Source organism: Carassius carassius, chromosome 11 (genome assembly GCF_963082965.1).
Source record: "Carassius carassius chromosome 11, fCarCar2.1, whole genome shotgun sequence".
In the NCBI taxonomy this organism is placed as follows: Eukaryota; Metazoa; Chordata; class Actinopteri; order Cypriniformes; family Cyprinidae; genus Carassius; species Carassius carassius.
Genome location: NC_081765.1, coordinates 28521261 through 28537159, shown reverse-complemented (window position 1 = coordinate 28537159; position 15899 = coordinate 28521261). Strand labels below are relative to the sequence as shown.

Here is a 15899-nt window from a genome sequence, read left to right as displayed (position 1 = left end):
CCTCCTGCGGTGCATAATTGCTTGATTGCTATCAAGTTTGAAACCAATGTTTTCCAACACAGCCAACAGGCTTCTGAATTGAAGTGACTGCTAGGGATTAACTTGTCTCAGCTTCCTGTTATCGTCTTCCCCTCTCTCTCACACTCCAAACAAGCACAATAAAGCAGAAAGTGCAATGACTGCACTTCTTGTGATCATTTAAAACAGTTTCCTCTTGCACTCGCCTATTTGAACGATGCTTTTAAGATTAAGCGGTGCATCTGAGCTAGCATGGGGCGAGCAGAAGTGGCAACGGATGTTCCCCAGACCGCCGAGCTCTTTGATTCTAATTCTGGGTGTGTGTGTGTTGCACATTGCGATCTCCACCAATAGAGCTGTTTCTCCTGTTCTCCGTGCTCCCTGGAGATGCTCATGTGCAGGCCCAGTCCAAAGCACATCTTGTTTAAGTGGAAGTGATGCTCTGGTTGGTGTGTCTTAACGAATCAGCCCGTGTCCCATGTTTACCTTCATTCTCTGCAGACCTGAAGTTGCTGTGTTTAAGTGCTGTGCTGTTACCATTTTATGTTTCAGGGGAACAGAAATCTGCTCACATTATACACAGGCACAGTGGCTCGTATCAGTCTCACAGCTTGCTCATGTAGATTAGTCATCACCCTTTGAAGCTACAAACTTTATCTGTGGCTTTATTATGCCTCTTTTTTTGCCACAGTCCTGTGATGTAATTTAATCCCATATTTAGTGCATGCCCTAGACTCACTGTGTCATCAAAAACCTGTTGCAAGAGGGGAAAAACATTGTGTGACTAAAGATTGAACACATCTTCGGCCAAGCTCTAATGAAGTTTTGAGGGAAGCAGTAGTTCCACTCAGTGCTTTTGTTTCCATAATGAGTCCAAGTGTGCCGCTGTGAAGTGTCTAATGGGAATTTTCAGTGAAAATACTCCATAAACAGATGAGATACAGTAAATAGGGTGTAATATTCCTCCCTGCTTGTTCTGTGAAATATTCCTGAAGTGGCGTAAAATAACAATATGTGATTTTAAAATCACAGTCTGGCACATAGATTTTATATTTTCAATAAAATCATTGTTAAACTAGCAAAAGTGGATTTAGACATGACCTGAGTGCACCTGCACCATGCGCTTTAGACCATGAGCTTGAATTGTTAAAATAGGTGCCCTAGAAGTACGAAATGAGGATTTGTAAAGAAAAATGTTGGAGGATTTTGATACAAGCCAAGAGGACACTGGTTTTCTTTGCTGTAAACGAAACATTTTTTTGTTCTCGCAGATTAGCATATTCTCAAATTAAGTTTTAAATGTGGATATTTTTTCTTACACAAATGCATCGATTCACTTCAGAAGGCCACATATCGGTGTGGAGTACTTTTTATGATGGATGGATGCAGTTTATTTTGCTTCAAAGTCTCGGCCACCATTCACTGCCATTAAAAAGCTCGGAAGATCCAGGACATTGTTAAATAAAACACCCTATTGTATTAGTCTGAAATAAAAATGTCATGTACACCTAAGATGGCTTGAGGGCGATTAAATCGTGGGGTAATTTCCATTTTTGGGTGAACAATCCCTTTAAACTGTTTTCAACATTAATTATAATAGGAAATTTTACTTGAGCAACAAATCAGTGTATTAAAATGATTTTTGATGATTTCATGATTTTTTTCATGTGACACTGAAGACTGGAGTAATGGCTGCTGATAATTCAGCTTTGCAACACAGAAATAATTAACATTTTAAAATAAAAAAACAGATATTTTAAGTTATTTCAAATTGTAATAATATTTCACAATTTTACTGTATCCTTGGTGCGCATGAGAGACTTGTAAACGGTTGTGTAACTGCTGTCACACTAAGTATTCACATCATCAGGCATCGCGAATGTGACTTGCTGGTGTGCGTCACCAATGCCGTAGGGCTAATGGGTATAAATGGACACACTCACATGCATTACATGTTCCCTGAAACACTATGGATTAGCACTAATTAATGGCTCAGATCAATGTGTGTAAAAGCCAAACCTTAAATGGCATTTGTGTCCATTATGTTTTAAAACTTTGCCAGCCGTATAATTACAGTCTTTAACTGTTCAACTCCACCACAAAATTTACTGACCCATGTGCAAGTTTATAGTTCAACTCCAGCCTCTGAAATGCCTCATATAAATAACCTTTCCATTAATATGTTCGGAATTATATTTTATGTGCTTTCCATGGACTAAACATGCTCCCATTTTCTGTAGAATGCAACTTTTTTTATGCCATAATTACATTTCAGGCAAGGCCTTCAGGCAGCTGACAATTCTATAAATTGTTTTTGGTTTGATATGGTGTTTTTGTTTCATATTTTGACTCAGAAATCTTGGCCCTCTGTTTAGCTGTTAAAATAAATTTTTGCAGATGTGGCCTGAATAAACTCTTTTTATTTAAGCTGAATTTTCAGGGTTTCACTCTATTGCCTTTTAGAAATACACAAAACCTGAAACTTTTTGTTCCCTGGCAGCTTTGGGGTTTTTTTCAGTTACATTTTATTGTCTGATGTTTTTTCTTTTTCTTTACAAGGTGTGCGTTTCGAAGGTTGTGTGTTCTTTTGAAGACTGCATTAAAGTAATGCGAATAATGGCTGGCGTACACTCTTGGGTTTCCCTTATCTCCTGTAAATGAGCTGTTTTATCTCCATTTGCGCTCAGCGTAACAGAGAAGCCCGGGCCATTTCATTTGAAGTTACCTGATCTGAAGGTGTGTGTCCTGCTGTGATGTGACATTAGGTGAAGTGGTGGATTCCCTCCAGAGACCTACAGCCCTTATGTGGGAACACGCCAATATGGCAGATAACCAGCACATCTCATTAAAGCTTTATAGTCTCTTATATATATGCTGTGTCTTTACAGCCGTCACACCACTGCAAGACGTGTCTCTGTTGAACTGTTGTGTCATCGCTTGACTGACGTTACCCAGCAGGATAAGAAGATCCTAGTCTCAAATTTCCTATTTACACCTGGAATTAAGATGGTGGACATTGCCAAATCTAAACGGGATCATATTTTGTTGTTTTTTGGTTTGTATTTTTGCACTGTTACCGTTATATTTCTATATTTCTATTTCTGAAGGATCATGTGACACTGGAGACTGCTGACAATTCAGCTTTACCATCACAGAAATAAATTACATTTTAAAATATATTTAATTATTTTATATCTTATATTGTAATAATGCTCCAAATATTTAGTTTTTTATTAAATAAGTGCAGCTTTGGTGAGCATAAGGGAGTTTTGAATGGTAGTGTAAGTAACTGTTCTGGGTTTCTTGTAGAGATGTTGTATCATATATTGTCCAGAGCATCAGACTGCCTGCCAGATATTTGTTTTTTTCCACCTTGAAAACCTCAATTTAAACCATGCTAACAAGTGTAAACAGCAGTATTTCTCAGATGACTACTCATGATTGGATCAGAGACAGATCTTAATACCAGGTGTGTGTAGAGCTTACATGTGAGGAGATAAGAAAAATGCTGGAAATAGGAGTTTCACTGCATTGCAGATGTTTTTGTGTAGGTTTAGGAAAAAATCAGTTCCATTAATACTGGTACTACAGTAAAATGCCTAAAATGTCTGGGATTGCACAATGTATTTGCATCGCTTTGACCATTCTCTGTAGATCCCACCTTCTCGCTTTAGATAGGTGGACTATGTATGTTTGGTAGAAATGCTTTTCAGTAATTGCCTTTAACAATATGCTACTAGTATTGTAAAATGCTGCACTGCTACTGAATCTACAGTGCTTTAGCAAAATTAAGAGTTTTTAAATTAGCTCTTTAATTTTAAATAAACACTTTATATTACCAAGAAGTATTTTTTGTTTAGTATTTTTGTCTAAAGATTTATGGCTAGGATTAATTATAAGGATGGGTGTTTCTTTAAAAGGACTAAAAACAAATCAGTAATGCAATCTTTAAGGAACTGAAATCAGAGTCATTCAAGACTTGCGATTCCCATCCCTAAGAAAACAGAGCTAATTCTTCTGTCTTTATAAAAGTAGTTCTTTGGAAGATGGATTATCAGTGGGAGTTCAGATCAAGGCATGTTCTGCTAAAAGTCTTCTGATGTATTGAGCTTTGTGTAAGGGGGAAAGTGTGTGTGTGTTGTCTTTTTAAATGAAAATGCATTTTATAAGCTGGATAAAAACTTTTATCTGTGCTCTAAGATTAAGAACTGAAGAGTGGAAATTGGCCAATAATCAGGCTTTAATATTTCGCATGTTTTTTTTCATCAAAGTAAGGTTGTTATTGTGCTTAAAATAATTTAAGCATTTGAAGTTAAGGGAAAGAGCATGTCATAATTGCTGTATGACTTCATGCGTTGAGGGAGTTTGTGAGCAGAGGTTTTGTGGCAGGGACCTGTGGCCTCGGAAAAACAACAGTAGTTGGCACTAATAATGCTGTGTATTGCATAATTGGCTGAATCATTTAAAAATGTCAGTGCTAGATCATATTTGTTGCATGCAAAACCACATGCACATACACATTGAAAAGTCATCCATTAGCCGCACCAAAAAAAAAAAAAATTCAGATATAATGACTGTTTCCAAACAGGTTTTCTGAATTATCTACCCATTAGCAAGTATTTGTAAAAATAGGTAGTCCTACTACAAATGAAGCTTTGTTTAAAGTGTTTCAGATAGCTTTCTTATAGGCATTTCTACATAATAAACTAGTCTGTCCTGTATTTTAACATAGAGAAAATTTGTATTAGACACTTTTATGAGATATATTGAAGAGGGATCACAGCATAGAAAAATAAATAAAATAAAAATAAAAGGCCGATCTGTGTATTGCATCAGCCAGCCTGTGAAATCTATAAAGTCAAAGCTTGTATGCATGAGAAAATAGGCTCTGTACAAGATCAACTGTGTACTTTCATACAACAAGCTATTACAATGTGTAGGTGTTTATATCTTTGACAGGTTTCTTGTACAGTACATGAGCACTGAACGGGAGGATACAAAGACAGCTGTAGGGTAGTGCACTGATATTGCTGGCAGCTCCTATTTGCAAATATCAGCAGAAAGGTTTACTGGTGCTTATTGCATATGCAAGCCTTTTTTGTTTGCTTGTTTGTGTCCTGCTCTTGTTGCAAAGACATTTTTGCAACATAGTTATTAATAAAGCATGTATGTGTCTGACTATTTACTGAAGAATATCATATATGCTAATTGGCTTTGTTCATGCGCATTTGATCAGATACAACTACAGTAACAAATTATGAGAAACATTATTCGAATGCTTGGTGAAAGAGATGTGTTTTTAAAGTCTGTGTGAACCGGAAGTTGCAAACGACTTTTCTCCATTGTTGTGACGTATTTCTGAGAGAAACTGAATACTAAATGAGGAAAAATAGTGGGTGTGGCTTTATTTTCCAACTAGCAGCTGATTGGATCTAGGAAAGTTATGTTGGCAGCCCTGAATGATGTTCAACGTCTCAAGAGTTTTGTTGTAGTTAGTTCCACTTACCATCAAACTTTGTGAGGTACCAATGGGACCGTGTTATCTGATAATGATAGATATCTCACAATCTTGTGTTCAGTCCAATTTCTGAAGCATCCGTGCGTGAAGTGCTTTGAGCACATCTGTGACCTCTCTGTTATCCCTCCTTCCTCGAAATGTAAAAATTCGAGCCATCTGGACCGTAACGAGGGAATTTTAGGGAATGGAATAAGTGTTTTGTGAGTGTTACGGATGCTAAGCAGACACCCAAACCGTCAAACCTACGTCATCAGGGAAGGTCCTCCAATGCAGAGGGGAGGGGCATTTTCAGATTTTGATTAAAGATTACGAAGCCAAATTTTTTTGTGTGTGTGTGGAGTGACTTGCATGGATGAATTTTCACCACAAAAGTATCAATTTAGGCAAACAAAGTAAATATGGTCAATTTTGATTTCAGTTGGACTTTAAAGGTACAGGTTGTAGGACCTGCACTACCAAAACAATAACAATCGCGTGGTTTGATGACGCTAAGAAGGAGCGTGGAATGAAGCACACACTTCCTGGGGGTCGAGCATACTGTGCAGACTCAAACTGAGCTTGATGACGTAGATGTCATGTGAGCAACCTGTCTGACAATTGTAAGTCTTCTAATCGCTGTGCCAAGAGAAATCTGAATCACCCACCGAATCTTGCAGACGTTGTTGAAAAATTTTGTCCCGTTGCTTTTATGGACTCTCTATGGGCTTCTCCCTTGACTTCATGCCTCCACGTCCCCCCGATAGCCTCAAAGACAGTAAAAGATTGCTTGCGAGCTTCTCCTCCTGTCCATACACTAATTTCTCTACTGTGCGACAGAGAGTCACAGGTTATGACGCAATCGTTAGCCTATTTTTTTTTTTACAAAAACTGCTTCTACGGGGCCACAAGGTAAGATACAAGGTAATGGGGCCTTTTATACATTTTCGTGTTTCTTTAGAAATAATGACTGGACAAATGTAGTCTTTAAACGCCTCAGATGTAAAGTTATTCGCTGTCAAATTGACGCCAAAATGAATGGGGGTCAATGGAATGCTAACAGCAGGTGGGGGTCCGCTAGCCAATGGCGGTGTTTATTGAAGAAGCAGGACAACCACCTAGAAGTGCATTACAATAGTGCAGTCTAGAGCTCATGAATGCAACTAGCTTTTCTGCATCAGAAACAGGTAACTTATTTCGTAGCTTGGTAATGTTTCTAAGATGGAAGAATGCTGTTTTTGTAACATGGGAAATATGGTTTTCGAAAGTTGATGTCTGATATAACACCCAGATTTTTGACTGTAGAGGAAGTAACAGTACATCCGTCAAGTTGCAAACTATAGTCTACTAGATTCTGTGTACTGTTTTTTGGTCCAATAAGTAATATCTCTGTCTTATCCGAATTCAATAAGAGAAAATTATTGGTCATCCAATCTTTTAAACTTTTAACACACTCTGTTAGCTTAGATAATTTAGAAGTTTCATCTGGTCTCGTTGAAATATATAGTTGAGTATCATCAGCATAACAGTGGAAACTAATCCCATATTTTCTAATAATATTACCAAGGGGCAAAATGAATATTGAAAATAGAAGAGGACCTAGGATAGATCCTTATGGCACTCCATATTTTACTGGTGATAAATGAGATGACTCCCCATTTAAATAAACAAAATGGTAGTGATTGGACAGGTAGGACCTAAACCATCTTAGAGCCTGCCTTTGAATACCTGTATAGTTTTGTATTCGATCTATGAGTATGTCATAATCTATCGTGTCGAACACAGCACTAAGATCAAGTAAAACAAGCAATGAGATGTAGCCTTGATCTGACGCAAGAAGCAAGTCATTTGTAATTTTAACTAGTGCAGTTTCTGTGCTATGTTGGGGCCTGAGACTGACAGAAATTCTTCATAAAGATAATTTTTTTGCAGGAAGGAGCTCAGTTGAGCAGACACAACTTTTTCTAAAATTTTAGAGATAAATGGAAGATAATTTGCCAGTTGACTAGGATCCTAGTTGTGGTTTCTTAATAAGAGGCTTAATAACCGCCAGCTTGAATGATTTTGTGACGTGACCTGAAGATAACGTTAATAATGTTGAGAAGCGGTTCTTCTGCTACAGGTTTCAGTAATTTAGTGGGTACAGGATCTAATAAACATGTTGTTGGTTTAGATACAGTGATAAGTTTATTTAGCTCTTCCTGTCCTATAGTTGTAAATCGCTGCAGTTTATCTTTTTGGTGCGATGGATGAAACTGAAGTACTAAACGCTGTAGAATCTATATTTGTTATTGTATTTCTGTTGTTATCTATTTGAAGAGATTCATAAAGTCATTACAATAAAGAAATGTGTGAATATTCACAGAACATAAACAGGTTTATAAACCCGTTTTTAATTTAGAAGAATTTGCTAAGAAATTCATGCTACTCATGTTCCATGAATGAGGCCCAGTGATTGCTGGAAGTAAGCTGGAAGACACTTGATGTTATAAAGACAGAATGTAGATGTTTTTGTAAATATTATAATGGATGTACACACTTAGCTTGGGAGAAAGTCAATTTTATAAATGTCAATTGTACTTAATCCAGGTCACAGGAGCTGCTACAAAATGCCCCGGGTCGCCACATCATTCTCTCCTGTCGCTGTCCTCAGGAGCATCCTCATTATGACTCTCATGTCTAACACTTGAACAAGCAATCTGTGCTGTTGGTGCGATGGGCATTACGCACGTCATTTTAGCTTGGTTTGACTTTCTCTTCTTCTTTTTTTATCTTATCTATCTTATCTTTTATCTTATCTCTTTAACATATTTCATGTTTTTCCAGCTCTGGGTCAGATGGTTCAACACACTTTCACAAGATCACAAGTAAACTGCTGTCATTTTGTCTTCATAAAAAAAAAAAAGATTCTAAATAATTTAGACCCCTCTTTAATCGCAGCACTTTTACGACATGGTGTTAGCCGCATGCTTTATTATAGATGTTCCTTTGTCTGACTGTTTGTGTGTTTGTTTTGATCAAATGTATACATGTATTAACTAGTAAAGTTAATATGTTTCTTTCAATAGAGGCACATCCAATACTGTTCTGAAATCACTGACCTTATAAAACATCAAGTCCCCCAAATACAGGTTTAAAAAAGGTGTGTTCAGACTGACAGATAATAATTGACAGTGCTGGTAAATTAATAAATACATTTTATTTGTTTATTTAAAAAATAATTATGAAATTAATAATATATAGTATTTAATTTAGTATTTAATGTATATTTTATCATTATAATGAAGTGTATTTATAATTATGTATTTATAAATTATTTCTGTATTTGTAAACATTAATATATATATATATATATATATATATATATATATATAATGTAAGTTGTAAGTTGGTCATTAGTATTTTCACCAACAAAACAAAAAAAAAGTGCAGCTTTAGGCCAGTTATTTTCTGTCAAGTCAGTAGGAAATTTCGGTTTACATTTCCAAACATTCCTTTGCCATTTATTGAAAAATCCAGAGGTTTTGTTTGCACAAGGGCTCTGACAGCAGCCAGTGCTGATTATGATTCTTAATGTCATTGCAGATGGACTGGATGATGTTGATATCAGATCTCTGTGTGGAGCGCTGGTTGTTAACAGCCTCCTTGTGCATACAAAAATAGATCGATTTTAAATTAAATAATTATTTATAAATCATATTTCTTTATTATTTCTTATTCTTAGTCTCTGTCTCTGAGAACGGACCTTACCTTGGATCTTAGTTCTTGAATTATAATGAAAATCCTGTTGCATTAAATGTTTATCTCATAAATGAAGGACAAAAATTAATACAAAGCCATCACATTCTTGTAAATCACTATTTTAAGCATCTAGAATACCCCAAACTTTGAATTATCTGCAGTAAAAGCATCCATGAGCGGTGCTGTCAGACTTTTCCTGACACTGTCGGAAATCCTTTAAACTTGCAGTTAGTGAACGTGACAGAGTTTCAGCTTTTGGAGAGAAAATCCATCTGCAGGTCCTTTGGGACTTTGTCACTTCTGATTTCATAATAATGAGAAATTGAGCTCCTAATTCTTAGCAGTCAGATATTCAAAGGGCTCCTAATCCCTCATAAGCACTCTCTCCCACTCCATCTCGCTCTATTTAAGTGTGAAGCAGTCATTTTCCCTTTAAATCTTCAATCGGAACTAAGGATATGAGTAAACGCTCCATTAACGGCCTCAATGAGTGCCGGCTATTGACACCCATTTAGTTTTCTCCATTGAGAATCAGTTCTCCCTCCTGGAAAATTCGGTCATCTCAATCTAATCGTTACCTTGATTGGAACAGTGCCTGCTATCGAAAGCAAGTTTGAGGTTTGTGTGTGTGTGTGTGTGTGTGTGTGTGTGTGTGTGTGTGTGTGTGTGTGTGTGTGTGTGTGTGTGTGTGATTGCAGTCCATGATGGTAGATGCTAGTGTGAGAAATGAGCCTGATTGGATGGTTCATTTGTTCTCCTTTGTAGAGCCAAGCCGAGGCGCACTACAAAGGCACAAAACATGCCAAGAAGCTCAAAGCACAGGAGTCCACGAAAAATAAGCAGAAAAGTACAGCCGCCCAGGACAGTGGTGCTAAGACAATCACCACCACCACCACCACCACTTCCTCCTGCACTGCAGTCACTGCCAGCTACTCTGACCAACCAGGTTAATAGCTCCTTTTTTGTTCTTGCTCCACATCACCTGTCCCGTTCTGTTTCTCCACTCCTGCCCTCTCCATGTGTGTTTACTCCCATGCTTTTCTCTCCAACGCTCTAACCCCCAAACCCTGTTCACGCTCCATCTATGTGCTTATGTTTGTGTGTACTGTATGTAGTCATATTTTTCCTCGTAAAAGCCAATTTAGGATGACCGGGCCATCCGTCAAGCTTAGAACCGTGCTCATTGCTCGTGTGCCGAGGTAAGGTGCAGCCCTGCTGCGGCAGTAATCAGCCATATGCTTTATTATGCTAACAACAGATCACTTTTCCCACAGCTCTGTTTGCTTGTTTCATCATGACCTGCATATTGAGTTTCCCGCACATGATCTTTTTGTCTGTTTTTGTGTTGCGTTTAAATGTTTAATAATGGAAAATGCATACAGAATTGGAACAGGGCGGATGCATGCTGGGATGCTGTTGTTTTCCCTTTTTTTTTCTTCCTCCCTGGCCTTTGATTTGACTGAATTAGATTTGTTACATTTCAAAGAACATAATCATCTGATCTTTGCTTCACGCTGTGACCCACTCAATTTCAGGCCCTTGTGTCTGATTAAGAATCGAGACCTGGATGAACCAAGACACATGCCCTACAGGGTGCGTATCTGAGCCAGTGCATTCTTTCCGAATTCGCTTGCTCTCTAGCTGGAGACAGATTTGGGTGATTTATTAGGCAGTGGTGGTCCTCATTGATATGCAGTGTCTTTACACAAATCAGGCCAAATGAATGTCAGCCTGATTCACAGATGGCTTATGGGTCCTCACTGTCACACCATCATAGTAACGCAATGTTGAGCTCAGACCGAGACTCGGGAGGGGGGCTGCTGTTGCCGTCTCTCCCCAAGCCCTGGCAACACACAATGCAGTCAGATTTAGTTTACATGGGAAAACTTCAAGCACTAAATCATTAAAATTGCTAGCTTCAGTGTTTTATATAAGAGCCCTCTTTATGTAATGTTTCAGAACTCCGTGTGTTGGATTATACAGTATGTGCACAGGGGATGGATTATATGTACACGCTAATTGCCCTGTTGTTGTTGTTGTTGTTGTTGTTTTAAGATCCAAGCAATGTTCTGCACTCACTGACTTTCTCAGAAAGGATAGAGCAAGGTCGTTTCAACATTTCACTGATGATCTGCTTCCAAACAACAGGTGCCAACTGTCATCACTGTGGCTCTGTTCCAAACCTAGAAAGCTGACTATGTAGGCTGTATTTTAAGGCATTATAGACACACTCTTGTTCCATAAGGTAGAGAGTTTTTATAGTTGGAATTATACACTACCAATATGAAAGGTGACAGTAAAGACAATGTTTTAAACATTTCAGTTTCAAATAAATGCTTACTGTTTATCATAGAATAAAAAAAATATGTTTAAAATGTATATACATTTTTTTGTATGCATTCCCTGGGAATCAAAATCTGTTATGTTTGAGGTACAGGAAGGACTTATAAATATTCCTATAATTCATTTCAAAACTATTAATTAAAGTTTATTCTAACTAATGATTTCTATTAGTTTTGAAAAGTTTGCAAGATAGTTTATCTCTGATCTATTTTCTTATTCAGCTACAATATGTTCTATATGACTCACCGCAAAAATATTGAGAACAAGAACAACGAGGCATATGTCTCCACGTCTACCTACCACGCGTTGGAAGATTTGAAATATAAACTCAAACTTGGATAGAGATAAAAAAAATGTAAAAGAGCAGCAGTTCCAGCTTAGAGGTTCAGGTTAGTGTCAGCGGGTGTAATGTCACTGTACGGGGGAACATTAGACTGTTCTGGCTGCTTTGAGTCCCTCGGGAGAGAGAAAAAAGCATGAGCATAGAGTGACATTCATATAAAGCAGCGAAGTATTCCCTCAGAGGCCTGTTAGAGAGTGGGTGGAGAGTACAGGCATCCGACATCAAGTGCTTTTAGAGCCTCCCGTGGCATGTAACGCAATGACAAGGGCGTAAGGGTGGTGGGCGATCCAGGGGTCATGTCCTATCACATTACAGCACGCGGGAGCCGAGCAGTCACTGCAGCGTTAGAAGGGAGCCTGACCCAGTCTAACTCATCTGACATAGAAACTAGAGCGCTCGCCTGCAGTGAAGGGCCTTATCAAACCCAACCGCACAAATTGGTTAAGAAAAAAAAAGAGGATTGAGTTAAAAATATATATAATAATCAAATAATCTATAAAAAATATATATATATATATATAATATTTGTGAAGTATAATGATATTAAACTATAATTATTATTATCACTACTACTGCTACACCATGCTTTTAAACTCTCAAGCTTCTATTTTGGTGAAATGAAGGAAGGCATTTGAGGTTATGGTTGACTGTTTTAATATGCTTCTTATAAAAAAATAAAAAATAAAAATCCATTAAATATCAAAAGTACATGTTATATGTAGACTATAGAGCAGAAAAAAATTGTAATAATAATAATAATACATCTAATTTGAAAAGTGTTAGAATAATAATCTATTATTATTGTTATTATTATGTGCTATCTAATTTAACCTTCAAGCTTTTATTATTTTTTATTGTAAAAATATCCATTATAAACCTCAGAAGTACATGATTCATGTTGACTATAGAGCTGGAAAATGTATTTAAAAAAGTGTTGTTGTTATTATTATCACTCTAATAATTATAATTCACTCAAATCTAATTACATGGTGAACTGAATGAGTTTCATTCTTATAATTTACTATTTTGTTTTACCCCCCCCCCCCAAAAAAAAGATCCATAAAACCTCTGAAGAATGTGTGCATATAGACTATATATATTTAATTACATCTCAGTTTTTTGTGGTTTATTAATCGCACTAGACCAAATTTCTTTATTAATGTAGACATAGCTTCTTCACCTAAGTCATCTGATGGAGAAACTAGAGCACTTCCAGTGAACGGGCTTATATCAAACCCACAATACTGGAAAAAATAGACAGGAAGCAGTTGAAAAATGTGCAACATGCTGAGCCCTTCACCACTAACTGTCAGATCTGCTCTTTCCTTGCTTCTTTCTCTCTCTCTCATTTTCCCAGAGAAAAGTGCAGAGCCACTGGCTGCGCACAAACTCCCTGCCTCCCCACAAGCCTTTGTGCCAGCTCCCACTGTGCCTGCAGTGGCATTAGTGTCCAACCCTTGCAAGACGGCACCAGCGCATGCCAGCCCACCCACTGAGCCAACAAGACATGCGGCAGCCCTGAAGAACACCTCCAAACCATCAGCGCTGCCAACGGCCCCGTCAGAGCCCAGCCCAGAGTCCGAGGAGGAGAAAGCCAAGAAGCTCCTATACTGTTCGCTGTGCAAAGTGGCTGTCAACTCCCTCTCACAGCTGGAGGCACACAACACAGGTGTGGCGAACATCTGCCTCTGCTGCGCAATGTCTTTCCCACGGCTTCCCCAGGGTTATGTGTTCTTCTTTATCATAAATGTTTCATAGAATGACCTTCCCGGGCTTGGATCATCATTGATAATGTATGAAGAACTGGAAAATGTAGACAGGGTTCCCACGGTCATGGAAAATTTGGAGATATTGCTGAATTTTAAAAAGGCAATTTCTAAGCCCGGAAAAGTCATGGGAACTAATCAAATATTAAAAAGTCAGAGACATTTATGTAGTCGACATGCATTTCATCTAGTTAAGGTCAGCTTAAAAATATTTCATCTGCAAGAAATTGTATTTTTTTAATACACACTAGGAGGCATATGTTCAGATGTGTGGGCTGCAGTCAGACTAGTATTCATATTTCTCATGCTTTTGATGACATTCACTATATATTTATTTCAATATTTTCATATTTGCACTGAAATGGCTTAAAATGCTTCTTTTTTTCAATAAGAAGAAATAGTATTTCAGCCAAACATTTTGGCAAGTTAATTTAGAAAATGCAAGAAAAATACAGTAAAAACTTCCCCCCACTATTTTTTACTAAGTGAACATTAAGAAGAATTCTATAAGAATTATATACACATATAAACAGCAATCATTGAATAACATTTAATAAGTCATTCAAAAGTCTATTATTGAAACATACACTAGATACACACAAAATATTTGTGGTCAATATTTATTGTTTTTGAAAGAGTCTCTTCTGCTCACCAATGCTGCATGTATTTGATCAAAAATACAGAAAAAAAAATGGATATTATGAAATATTATTGCAATTTAAAATCAAAGCATCATAAGTCCAGTCTTCAGTGTCACACACTGCATGCTAATTTGGTGCTCAAGAAGCATTTATTATTATTATCCATTTTGAAAACAATTCATGCTTAATATTTTTGTGAAAATATAATTTCAGTATTCTTTGATTAGTAGAAAGTTCAAAAGAACAGCATTAATTTGAAATAGAATACATTTGAACATTTTTGTAACATTATAAACATCTTTACTGTTACTTTTGATTAGTGTAATTGGTCTTTGCAGAATAAAAGTTTTGCACAGTTCAAACTGATTCATGGAATTAAATCAAACTCTAATGCCTTTGTTGATTCAAATAACCAGTGCTAGAAGTTAACTTCTAACAACCAGAGCCTTACAGTTTGCATTGAATAAACAGATTAGTTTCTTCCCCCGCTTGTTAAGCCAGAGAAAACATCCTGCTTTTTCTTTTCCATCAGGTTCAAAGCACAAAACAATGCTGGAGGCGCGAAACGGAGCTGGACCTATTAAATCATACCCCAGACCCGGGTCCAAACTCAAAATTCAGGCCACGCAACTTAACAAAGGCTCAGGTTTACAGAACAAGACGTTTCATTGTGAAATCTGTGATGTCCACGTCAACTCAGAAGTCCAGCTTAAACAGGTATTCAGTTTAGTTTGAATGCATCTTTGGTTGCATTTGGCATGATCATTATTTATGCAGCTGACAACAAAACGTAATGCGTACAGTGATGAATAATGAAAGCATTATAAGTAGTAGTGTGATTCTGTGGCTTGATCTTACCAAATTTGCAAGTTGTACTTCCTGTTATGCAGTTTAGGCTTATAATTTGGTTCAGTGTTAAGTTTGGCCACAAATGTTTCGGTTGCATTGCAATGGTAATGATTTCTGTTTTTTCACAGCATATTTCCAGCAGGCGGCACAAGGACAGAGTGGCAGGCAAACCCACCAAACCCAAATACAGCCCTTACAACAAGCAGCAGCGGAGCTCCGGCTCTCTGGCAGTAATGCATTATTTATGCTCTTTATAATCAAGCGCTTTCATCAAGTGTTACTCGCATCTCAAGTATCAATGCTGTGAGGAGTTTGTTGCGCACATTCCAGGCTGTTAAATGCCTCTTTGGGATGCTAATACTTCACAAGGGCTCAACGCTCGCTTGTCATTTTTCAAATTATATGCAAAATATGTTTGAAACAACTTACTGTTTGTAGAACAGTACTCTAAACTCACCCATAAATTATTTTCTTTTTCTTTCTTTTTTTTGTTAAGTGTACCCTGTTTTCTGTTTACCATATTTGTGGATAATTTATATATTTCCGATTCGAAACTATCCAAACTCACACATCCATTATCCAAAGACTTACTCTAGAGACTTATTTTAATACTTAACACACAACAACAACAAAGATAATAATGATAATAATTTATTATAATAAAAATAATAATTATTACTGTTATTGTTGTTGTGGCTATTATC

General features: G+C 37.2%; 1 protein-coding gene across 2 annotated transcripts in view; it reads left to right on the top strand.

Moving 5' to 3' along the window:
• Positions 1 to 15899, top strand: part of LOC132153152 (zinc finger protein 385B-like) — a 129004-nt gene that overhangs the window by 111821 nt on the left and 1284 nt on the right. For both annotated transcript variants that reach the window (XM_059562456.1, XM_059562455.1), the window contains exons 5-8: positions 10019 to 10199; positions 13297 to 13608; positions 14879 to 15063; positions 15324 to 15425. In XM_059562456.1, coding sequence (XP_059418439.1) covers positions 10019 to 10199; positions 13297 to 13608; positions 14879 to 15063; positions 15324 to 15425 — 780 coding nt within the window. The remainder of the gene's footprint in view (positions 1 to 10018; positions 10200 to 13296; positions 13609 to 14878; positions 15064 to 15323; positions 15426 to 15899) is intronic.